Source organism: Ranitomeya variabilis, chromosome 2 (assembly GCF_051348905.1).
Source record: "Ranitomeya variabilis isolate aRanVar5 chromosome 2, aRanVar5.hap1, whole genome shotgun sequence".
Lineage (NCBI taxonomy): Eukaryota > Metazoa > Chordata > Amphibia > Anura > Dendrobatidae > Ranitomeya > Ranitomeya variabilis.
The window spans coordinates 501,146,898-501,159,452 of NC_135233.1; the positions used below are offsets into that span (position 1 = coordinate 501,146,898).

At 45.6% G+C, this 12,555-nt stretch overlaps 1 protein-coding gene across 1 annotated transcript in view; it reads left to right on the top strand.

Annotated features, from left to right (window-relative positions):
- LUZP2 (leucine zipper protein 2) overlaps positions 1–12,555 on the top strand; it is a 1,211,598-nt gene that overhangs the window by 1,192,209 nt on the left and 6,834 nt on the right. The window contains exon 11 of the mRNA XM_077288026.1: positions 10,982–11,059. Coding sequence (XP_077144141.1) covers positions 10,982–11,059 — 78 coding nt within the window. The remainder of the gene's footprint in view (positions 1–10,981; positions 11,060–12,555) is intronic.

Here is a 12,555-nt window from a genome sequence, read left to right on the forward strand (position 1 = left end):
TGGGGATCCATATTTCAACAGATAAAGTCTGAGCCATTCAGGGGTTAAGAGGAGAGGAAAACAGAAGACTGCAATTAGAGCTGGAGTGCAACTTCAGAGGAAGGAAAAAAAAAAAAAAAAAAAAGGTTTCACACAGTTCCTTTTCTCTCCTGCTTCAGCCTATAGATTAAACATTTGGGCTGGCCATACTGTTATGGTTTCCAATGGCAAGGAAACATCAGAAGCATAGAATAAACGGACAAGCTCTCGGGTGATGGAAACTAGAGCTGACCGCGATGCTAAACCTACACACCACACTAGAAGTAGCCAGGGGGCATTCCTGTGTTGTCTCTAGATGCCGCGCGCCAGCCGGAGAACTAACTACCCCTGGTAGAAGAAAACACAGTCCTGGCTTGCCTCCAGAGGATGTCCCCACAGGAGATAGCAGCCCCCCACATATAATAACGGTGAGAGCAGATGAAAAGACACACGTAGTATGAAAGCAGATTTAGCACAGAGAGGCCCGCTAACTAAATAGCAGAAAGATACAACAGAGGACTTCGCGGTCAGCTGCAAAACCCTTCAAAACACCATCCTGAAATTACCTTAACTCATGTGACAACTCATGTCACTGGAGTGGTAATTTCAGCCCAACAAGAGCTTCCAGCTGCAGAGATTCACATAAGTGCAAACTGGACAAAACATACAAAAATAGACTTAAGGACTAAAGTGTCCAACTTAGCTGAGCAGAAAACTGGGAGCAGGAACATGCAACAGAATCACTCTGGATACATTGATGGCCAGCATTAGAATGAGTGAGGAGCAAGGTTAAATAGGATACTCCCACATCCTGATAGGAACAGGTGAACTGAGAAGGCAAAGCTTGCAGGACACCAGTACCACAAGAGACCACCGGGGGAGCCCACGAACCGAATCACAACAGTACCCCCCCCTTAAGGAGGGGGCACCGAACCCTCACAAGAACCACCAGGGCGATCTGGATGAGCCCTATGAAAGGCACGGACCAAATCAGAAGCATGAACATCAGAAGCTGTAACCCAAGAATTATCCTCTTGACCGTAGCCCTTCCATTTCACCAGATATTGAAGTCTCCGTCTGGAAACACGGGAGTCCAAGATTTTCTCCACCACGTACTCCAATTCACCCTCAACCAGCACAGGAGCAGGAGGCTCAACAGAAGGCACAAGTGGTACCTCATACCTCCGCAATAATGACCGATGGAAGACATTATGGATAGCAAAGGATGCTGGGAGGTCCAAACGAAAAGACACAGGGTTAAGAATTTCCAAAATCTTATAAGGACCGATGAACCAAGGCTTAAACTTAGGAGAAGAGACCCTCATAGGGACAAAACGGGAGGACAACCACACCAAGTCCCCAACACGAAGACGAGGACCAACACGACGACGGCGATTAGCAAAACACTGAGTCCTCTCCTGGGACAACTCCAAATTGTCCACCACCTGCCCCCAAATACGATGCAACCTATCCACCATGGTATCCACTCCAGGACAATCCGAAGACTCCACCTGACCAGATGAAAAACGAGGATGGAACCCTGAATTGCAAAAGAAAGGGGAGACCAAAGTGGCAGAACTGGCCCGATTATTAAGGGCAAACTCAGCCAACGGCAAAAAGGAGACCCAGTCATCCTGATCAGCAGACACGAAACACCTCAAATAAGTCTCCAAGGTCTGATTAGTACGTTCCGTCTGGCCATTTGTCTGGGGATGAAATGCAGACGAAAAAGACAAATCAATGCCCATCCTGGCACAAAACGCCCGCCAAAATCTGGACACAAACTGGGATCCCCTGTCGGAAACGATATTCTCCGGAATACCATGCAGCCAAACCACATTCCGAAAAAACAGGGGCACCAACTCAGATGAGGAAGGCAGCTTGGGCAAGGGCACCAAATGAACCATCTTAGAAAAGCGGTCACACACCACCCAAATGACGGACATCTTCTGAGAAACAGGGAGATCAGAAATAAAATCCATAGAGATGTGTGTCCAAGGCCTCTTAGGAACAGGCAAGGGCAACGACAACCCACTAGCCCGAGAACAACAAGGCTTGGCCCGAGCACAAACATCGCAAGACTGCACAAAAGTACGCACGTCCCGAGACAGGGAAGGCCACCAGAAGGACCTAGCCACCAAATCTCTGGTACCAAAAATTCCCGGATGACCTGCCAATGCAGAAGAATGAACCTCCGAGATGACTCTATTGGTCCACTCATCCGGCACAAACAATCTACCAGGCGGACAACGATCAGGCCGATCCGCCTGAAACTCTTGTAAAGCACGTCGCAGGTCTGGGAAGACAGCAGACAATATCACCCCATCCTTAAGTATACCCGTAGGTTTAGAATCACCAGGGGAATCAGGTTCAAAACTCCTAGAAAGGGCATCCGCCTTCACATTCTTAGTACCTGGCAGATACGAAACCACAAAATTAAACCGGGAGAAAAACAACGACCAGCGCGCCTGTCTAGGATTCAGACGTCTGGCCGACTCAAGATAAATCAAATTTTTGTGATCAGTCAAGACCACCACCTGATGTTTAGCACCCTCAAGCCAATGACGCCACTCCTCGAATGCCCACTTCATCGCCAAAAGCTCCCGATTACCGACGTCATAATTTCGCTCGGCGGGCGAAAATTTTCGAGAAAAGAACGCACAAGGTCTCATCACTGAACAATCTGAACTTTTCTGCGACAAAACCGCCCCCGCTCCGATCTCGGAAGCATCAACTTCCACCTGAAAAGGAAGAGAAACATCAGGCTGGCACAACACCGGAGCAGAAGAAAAACGGCGCTTAAGCTCCCGAAAGGCCTCCACAGCAGCAGGAGACCAATCTGCAACATCAGCACCCTTTTTAGTCAAATCAGTCAAAGGCCTGACAACGCTAGAAAAACCAGTTATGAATCGACGATAAAAGTTAGCAAAGCCCAAAAATTTCTGAAGGCCCTTAAGAGAAGTCGGTTGCGTCCAGTCACAAATAGCCCGAACCTTCACAGGATCCATCTCAATAGAAGAGGGGGAAAAATGTACCCCAAAAAAGAAATCTTCTGAACCCCAAAAACACACTTTGAACCTTTAACAAACAGAGAATTGGTCCGCAAAACCTGAAAAACCCTCCTAACTTGTTGAACATGAGATTCCCAGTAATCCGAAAAAATCAAGATATCGTCCAAATACACAATCATAAATTTATCCAGATATTCACGGAAAATATTGTGCATAAAAGACTGAAAGACCGAAGGGGCATTTGACAGACCAAAAGGCATCACCAAATACTCAAAATGGCCCTCGGGCGTATTAAATGCGGTTTTCCACTCATCCCCCTGCTTAATTCGCACCAAATTATACGCACCGCGAAGATCAATCTTAGAGAACCACTTCGCCCCCTCAATGCGAGCAAATAAATCTGTCAGCAATGGCAAAGGATACTGATACTTGACTGTGATCTTATTCAAGAGTCTATAATCAATACAAGGTCTCAAAGAACCATCGCTTTTAGCTACGAAAAAGAACCCCGCTCCAAGAGGAGACGAAGAAGGACGAATATGTCCCTTTTCCAAGGACTCCCTAATATACTCTCGCATGGCAGCATGTTCAGGTACAGACAGATTGAATAGACGACCCTTAGGAAATTTACTGCCAGGGATCAAATCTATGGCGCAATCGCAATCTCTGTGAGGAGGAAGAGAATTAAGAGTAGATTCCTCAAAAACCTCACGATAATCAGACAAAAACTCAGGAATTTCAGAGGGAATAGATGAAGCAATGGAGACCAAAGATGTGTCCCCATGATTTCCCTGACATCCCCAGCTTAGTACAGACATTGTTTTCCAGTCAAGGACTGGGTTATGAGTTTGCAACCATGGCAATCCCAGCACCAACACATCATGTAGATTATACAGTACAAGGAAGCAAATCACCTCTTGATGGTCTGGAGTCATACGCATAGTCACTTGTGTCCAGTATTGTGGTTTATTACTAGCCAATGGTGTAGAATCAATACCCTTTAAAGGTATAGGAACTTCCAGAGGCTCTAGATCAAACCCACAGCGCCTGGCAAAGGACCAATCCATAAGACTCAAAGCGGCGCCAGAATCCACATACGCATCCGCAACAATAGAAGATAACGAACAAATTAGAGTTACAGACAAAATAAACTTGGACTGCAAAGTGCCAATAGCAGAGGATTTATCAACTTTCTTTGTTCGTTTAGAGCATGCTGATATAACATGAGTAGAATTTCCACAATAGAAGCACAAATGATTTTTGCGCCTATAAATCTGTCGTTCGCTTCTGGACAGAAAGCTATCACATTGCATACTCTGTGGTGCCTCTTCAGAAGACACCGCCAACTGGTGCACAGGTTTGCGTTCCCGTAAACGCCGATCAATCTGAATTGCCATTGTCATGGACTCATTCAGACCCGTAGGCGCAGGAAACCCCACCATGACGTCTTTTACAGCATCAGAGAGACCTTCTCTGAAAATTGCCGCCAGAGCGCACTCATTCCACTGAGTAAGCACAGACCATTTTCGAAATCTTTGGCAATATATTTCGGCTTCATCTTGCCCCTGAGAGAGGGCTATTAGGGCTCTCTCAGCCTGAATCTCCAAATTTGGTTCCTCATAAAGCAACCCCAAAGCCAGAAAAAACACATCCACATTGAGCAACGCAGGATCCCCTGGTGCCAATGAAAATGCCCAATTTTGGGGGTCACCCCGCAGTAAAGAAATAACAATTTTTACTTGCTGGGCAGGATCTCCAGCAGAATGAGATCTCAGCGAAAGAAACAATTTACAATTGTATTTAAAATTTAGAAAACAAGATCGATCTCCAGAAAAAAACTCCGGTATAGGAATTTTAGGTTCAGACCGAGGAGCATGTAACAAAAAATCTTGTATATTCTGAACTTTAGAGGCAAGATTATTCAAATTGGTAGCCAGACTCTGGGGATCCATATTTCAACAGATAAAGTCTGAGCCATTCAGGGGTTAAGAGGAGAGGAAAACAGGAGACTGCAATTAGAGCTGGAGTGCAACTTCAGAGGAAGGAAAAAAAAAAAAAAAAAAAGGTTTCACACAGTTCCTTTTCTCTCCTGCTTCAGCCTATAGATTAAACATTTGGGCTGGCCATACTGTTATGGTTTCCAATGGCAAGGAAACATCAGAAGCATAGAATAAACGGACAAGCTCTCGGGTGATGGAAACTAGAGCTGACCGCGATGCTAAACCTACACACCACACTAGAAGTAGCCAGGGGGCATTCCTGTGTTGTCTCTAGATGCCGCGCGCCAGCCGGAGAACTAACTACCCCTGGTAGAAGAAAACACAGTCCTGGCTTGCCTCCAGAGGATGTCCCCACAGGAGATAGCAGCCCCCCACATATAATAACGGTGAGAGCAGATGAAAAGACACACGTGGTATGAAAGCAGATTTAGCACAGAGAGGCCCGCTAACTAAATAGCAGAAAGATACAACAGAGGACTTCGCGGTCAGCTGCAAAACCCTTCAAAACACCATCCTGAAATTACCTTAACTCATGTGACAACTCATGCCACTGGAGTGGTAATTTCAGCCCAACAAGAGCTTCCAGCTGCAGAGATTCACATAAGTGCAAACTGGACAAAACATACAAAAATAGACTTAAGGACTAAAGTGTCCAACTTAGCTGAGCAGAAAACTGGGAGCAGGAACATGCAACAGAATCACTCTGGATACATTGATGGCCAGCATTAGAATGACTGAGGAGCAAGGTTAAATAGGATACTCCCACATCCTGATAGGAACAGGTGAACTGAGAAGGCAAAGCTTGCAGGACACCAGTACCACAAGAGACCACCAGGGGAGCCCACGAACCGAATCACAACACCACACCCCTAACCTGAACATGCCCCTAGCCCTAATCTTAAACACACTCCTAACCCCAACACACCCCTAACCCAACACACACCTAACCCTAATCCCAACCCTAACCACACCCTTAACTCCAACACACCCCTAACCCTAAACCCAAGCATAAACCTAACCACACCCCTAACCCTAATCCCAACCCTAATTCCAATTGTAAATGTAATCCAAACCCTAACTTTAGCCCCAACCCTATCCCTAACTTTAGCCCCAACCCTAACCCTAACTTTAGCGCCAACCCTAACCCTTACTTTAGCCCCAACCCTAACTTTAGCCCCAACCCTAACCCTAACTATAGCCCCAACCCTAACCCTAACTTTAGCCCCAACCCTAACCCTAACTTTAGCCTCAACCCTAACCCTAACTTTAGCCCCAACCCTAACTGTAGCTCCAACCCGAACTGTAGCCCCAAACCCAACTGTAGCCCCAGCCCTAACTGTAGCCCTAACCCTAACTTTAGCCCTAACCCTAACTTTAGCCCCAACCCTAACCCTAACCCTAACTTTAGCCCCATCCCTAACCCTAACCCTAATGGGAAAATGGAAATAAATACATTTTTTAAAATTGTATTATTTTTCCCTATCTAAGGGGGTGATGAAGAGGGCTTTGATTTACTTTTATAGCGTTTTTTTAGCGGATTTTTATGATTGGCGGCCGTCACACACTAAAAGACGCTTTTTATTGCAAAAAATAGTTTTTGCGTCTCCACATTTTGAGAGCTATAATTTTTCCATACTTTGGTCCACAGAGTCATATGAGGTCTTGTTTTTTGAGGGACGAGTTGACTTTTATATTAGTACTATTTTTGAGCATGTGACATTTTTCGATCGCTTTTTATTTGATTTTTGTAAAGCAGAATGACCAAAAACCAGCTATTCATGAATTTCTTTTGGGGGGTGACGTTTATACTATTCCATGTTTGGTAAAATTGATAAAGCAGTTTTATTCTTCGGGTCAGTACGATTACAGCGCTACCTCAATTATATCTTTTTTTATGTTTTGGCTCTAAAAACTATTTAAAATAAAAAATAATTATTTTTCCATCGCTTTATTCTGAGGACTATAACTTTTTCATTTTTTCGTTGATGATGCTGTACGCCAGCTCACTTTTTGCGGGACAAGAGGACTTTTTCAGCTGTACCATGGTTATTTATATCCATCTTTTTGATTGCATGTGTTAGGGGTCGAGTTCTCTCCTCTGCACAGGGGGAATCTCGAACCACTTCCACTGCGGTGTCCCATTCTTCTCCAGCTGCAGTGGAGCCAGCTCAGCAGAAACGTCAGTCCCAGCGTTTGGCTCAGCCTGATACGGTGCAGATGGTTACTGCTGCCTTTCCAGGCTCAGCCATTGTAGCCAGTACTGGTCAGCGGCGAGCAGATGTCTCTGGGACTAAGTCCTGCTTTTTCCCTTCTGAGCATGCCCAGGATAAGTCCTCCCATTGGAGGTCGGGGGTCACATACTCAGGTACTACAGCAGCTCCCATTGGTCCTCTAGGAATGTCCTGAAGTGGCTCAGGTACTGTAGCAGCTCCTATTAGTCCTCTAGGAAGGTCCTGTAGATGCTGCAGCTATAAAAGGTTTGCATGGCCATGCGCTAGTATCAACTAAGTTATGTGTTCTGCACAAGTGTGGTCATATGTATGTGGTTTCAGGGTTCGGCTGAAATAAGCACCTAGAATACCGGCACCTCCGGTGAGGAGTTTTGTGTGAGTGGATTCAGGGCGTGGCTGAAATAAGCCCCTAGAATACCGGCACCTCCGGTGAGGACTTTTGCCTGTGCCATTCTGACTGCATGACTTCTGTTCGCTCTATTTGGTAGCTGTGTTCCTCTGTGAGGTTAACAGGGCACAGAGTTCTCTTGTCTTAAGTGACTCTGTGAAGTAACAGAGTTCACTTAAACCGCCATATAGTACCGTCAGTTACTAGCAGTGGGTTTTACTCCTGCACGGTGGACCCCGGGTTGCAAACGCACCTATTACTCTGTAAATATATATTTGGTGCGTTCCGCCAAACCCTAACAGCGTATTATTTCACTTTTTGTTCGGCGGTATGATAATAAAGCGTTGTTTTTTGCCTTGCTTTTTTTTTTTTTTTTACGGTGTTCACTGAAGGAGTTAACTAGTGGGACAGTTTTATAGGTTGGGTCGTTACGGACGGGGCAATACTAAATATGTGTACTTTAATTCTTTTAGTTTTTTTTTATTTAGATAAAGAAATGTATTTATTGGAACAATATTTTTTTTCTTTATTTAGGACATTTTTTTTTTTTTTACACATGTAATTTTTTTTTTTTACATTGCCCCAGGGGGAGACATCACTGTATAGTGACAGATCGCTGATCTGACACTTTGCAGTCCACTGGCCGGATAGGAGGATAGTAGATAAAGCCAAGGATCCAGGAAAATGAAAATGCAGTTTATTCGACTACGTGTCGAAGTAGCAACTCTTCTTCTTCAGGCAAACCACAGATCTTTGCTTTGTCCTGAAGAAGAAGTGTTGCTACTTCAAAACGTGCAGTGCAGAATTTAACCCATTTTCCAAAAATCATTATTTGGGCCCTGTTGGTTTTAAATCGATTATAGCATAATATCTACACTACACCTGTATAGAAAAAAGGGTTGAAAGCATCATTACCTACTTCCCTCCATAAGTACCTGATGTATAAAAAAAACAGTCTTTATTCTTTTTATTTCTATGTGAGCCACATAATAACCATTAACCAGTTTTTACCTAGTTTTCTTTCTTTTTCTTCTTGAAACCGTTCTTCCATAGCAGAGCGTTGGAAAACCAACGTATCTTTAATAAAAAAGTAAAATATTAGTTAAACAAGTCATAGGCAAATCTTAACGGTAATCTGTCTTCAAGATTTTGCTATGTATTCTGAGGACAGCTTGATGTAAGCACTGCTGCATTCTACATTTAAAAGCTCTGATTGTACCACAACTGCTGCACCCAGTATACCAAGTGATACATTCCTGGAATCAGAGTTTCTTTTCCAACATTATTTTGCTCTCAGATGAGGTAGAAAAAAACCTTCTTACAGATTTTCACTAAAGGAGAAGGGGGTGGTAGAGGTCAGGTGAAGGCAGCCAGAGAGGTGGCGTGCCCTCCAGTCATATCTTATATTCATATAAGCCAGCACCATTTTTGCAACTTAACAATCCATTTAAGGGTTATTAACCCCTGATGCAACCATCCATTAAATTCACTTCCTGACCTCCACAGGATAAAACCTTTCTGTATCAGGTTGCCCCTATCACAACTTGCCCCTATCAGTCCTAGACAGCATCACTATAGGGCTCACAATCTAGATTCCCTATCAGTCTGTCTTTGGAGTGTGAGAGGAAACCATAGAACCCGGAGGAAACTCATGCAACCACTTGGGAGAACAGACAAACTCCTTGTAGATGTTATCCTTAGTGGAATTTGAACTCAGGTACCCAGTGTTGCAAGGCTGCAGTGCTAACCACTGAGCATACAGTATATCCCTCTTTTGTCATGAAACTCAAAGCCTGACAAGATTGAAGAGTACCCAGGTTTGCTCTGGAAGAAAAGTTTTAAGTACCAGTTCAGCAACTGGTCTGACTGTATCAAAATAGCCTAAGTTTAGGATAAATTTAATTTTTACATGTTTTTAGTGGTTCTTCCAGCTTGTATTCTCATAATGTAATCCCTATTACTACCATGATATTTATACGTCTCTTCATCTTGCTACAGTAATGACCCCTCTCTACAATCTAAACTCATAAAAATTGGCTCAGTTTATAGTTTGCCAGATTACATATACCGTATTTTTCGGACCTTAAGATGCACCCCAAATTTGGGGTGAAAATTGCAGAAAAAAAGATTTTTTTATAAGATGGGGTCCGTCTTATTGTCCGAATTTACAGTATCTTACCTGAGGGCTGGCAGTGGCAGAGCAGGGTCACAGGAGGCATGGTGTTGGCAGAGGTGGGGTGATGTGGTACAGCGTGCACCTGAGCAGGGTCCCTTCCTGCGTAGGTGGGCAACGTCACGGCCTGGTGTCCATGGGGGGTTGCAGCAGTGGTGTGGCGACGGCAGAGGTGCTGGGATAATGAGCGGTATGGTGTGCGCAGAGATCTGTCCACAGGTGAGGTCGTCCACAGGTGAGGTCGTCCACAGGTGAGGTCGTCCACAGCGGCCCGGAATGCAATGTAACCAGCAGAGCCGGGTTAATCACCGGTTTATCGGTGGCGGCGGCCATCTTCCCGAGGCTGCACGTGCACAGATGGAGTGCTCTGCTTCCCGGGGCTTCAGGAAAATGACCGCGGGAGGCCACCTGTGTGCAGATGGAGATCGCGGCAGCCATTTTCCTGAAGCCGAGATCTAAATCTGCGAACTCGGCTTCAGGAAAATGGCCACCGTGATCTCCATCTGTGCACGCGTGGCATCCCGCGGCCATTTTCCTGAAGCCCCGGGAAGCAGAGCACTCCATCTGCACATGCGCGGCCTCAGGAAGATGGCCGCCGCCACCGATAAACCGGTGATCAACCCGGCTCTGCCGTTCACATTGCATTCCGGGCCGCTGCGGACGACCTCACCTGCGCACGCCATACCGCACCTCTGTCACTGCACCTCTGCCGCTGCACCTCTGCCGCCGCCACCACACCACTGCGGGTAAGTCTGCATTACGACTATGTAATGGGGGGGTGAAGTGCATCTTGTAGTCCGAAAAATACGGTAATTCATGCATCTATAAATCTTTCTTTTCATATTTTACTTTATCCTTCTGTCTTGCATGCTTGCTGGCTTGTGATATCAGTCTTAATAATATTTTGCTAGGTGAGCGATGGGAGATGAACTACCAGAATGACCATCAGGAGCCATTGTCCCCACTGATTTATGATGGCAGGAAAGTTTTCTCATTTCCTCCAGTGTTTCTCAGGTCTGTAGGGCACAATCTTGCTGATCACAGAAGTCAACTTAAATTCTATAGCTTTTACAGTATTTCAATAGGATGAGTTTACTACTATCACATTTTAATTAAGCGATTTTTATTACTGAATATTTCTCTCTTTTCTTTGTTTCAAGGATGGGAAAATCTGCAGATTACATCACTTTAATGCAACATTGACAAACAAAACCATTGAACTAGAGCCAGGAATTCAGGTACAGTGTGGCATTGTGACGGTTACGTAAAAGGATTATTTCTGGTGTGATTAAAAGACTTACTTTTCTTTAACATATATGCATTCATACAAACCACAATAACTTTATGTTCAGCTGGTGGCTTCATACATAAGATAAAGGTGGATAATGCTACATACAATGTGTGATACAGTAACCCATGCTGCAGCTAGGGGGCGCTGTATGTACTCCTCAGGATGCGCATGGAGGTGGAACTGTAATGGTGATAATGAAAAAGTGTCCAGCATGGTTGTAAATGGCCGGTATGTGTCACAGAGGGAGTCTACACTGTAAGCCAGTAATGTTGTTGTTCTGGGACCTGTAGTCCCACAAGTATTTGTATAGTTGTAAAGGGAGGCTTACAGGGTTAGTTGGAGAGCTAGGCAGGTCTGACTAACCACACACACCTCCCATCTATGGGTGTGGTTACAACTACATTATGTGACCATGGTATGGTCACAGGGTTGGAGAGTGTTTGGACCTGAGTGGCCTGTCTTGTAGGTCCTGTAAGCCTATGTGTTGGGAGTGCTAACTTCCTGAATAGCATGTGGTGGAGCTTTGGGACCTGGTGGCCTGTGTGTTGGATGGTCCCTAGTGGGGAAGAATGTTCTGAAGACCGCATGGAGAGGCCTGTGTGTTAGACAGTCCCAAGTGGGGACGGACGTCCTGAACAGAACACGGAGTGGAATATGTGTGGGACGGTCCCAGGTGGGGACGGATGTCCTGAAGAGCGCACACAAAGGCTGAATGTGCAGAGTCTGTGAAAGCACTGCGTTTGGGAGCTACTGACCTTAAGGTCGAAAAGGTCTGGACTGTCGGGAGTGCCCTGGTCGCAAGGACAGTGATCCCCATAAGGCAGCTCCCCAGGAGAGAGGACTGACAGGAGGTAAGCGTGCGGAGGAGGAGCTCCAGAAAGGTAACACCCGGAAAGGGGGCTACTAAAACAGCAGAGAAGTATCTGCCAGTGGAACAGACTGTTGGTGCTTGTTGTATTCCATGGACATTGATGAACTGTTCGACGTATGGTCACCCATGGTAACTGGACAAAGTGAGAAGTCCGGCATGTTTAGTGACTGTGAGTTGAAGCCATATAAAATTTATATAATGAACTGTGCATAACCCTATGCATGCTGCATAAAATAAGCCGGATAGGCTGTTTAAGTGTAAACCTGTTCCTGTGTGACTAAACCCCATTTCCCCAACACATGCAGCATGCGCTCTTACATATGGTGCCAGACTACGGGCATCAGTCCAGCAAGCACATGTGAGGGTGATTGCTGTGGCTCGGCAGGGCCACGAAGATTGCAGGCATCTTACTGTAACTCGGTGGGTTTACGAAGCTTGCTGTGGATCAGCGGGTCCACAAAGTCTGCAGAGAGGAGCTGCAGTGGCAGTAGCAGCGGCTGGTGATCGGCAGCCGGAGGTGCCGGTGGTTTGTGGCCCCAGCAGGAGCTGTGGTAGCACAAGCGGGAGCTGGT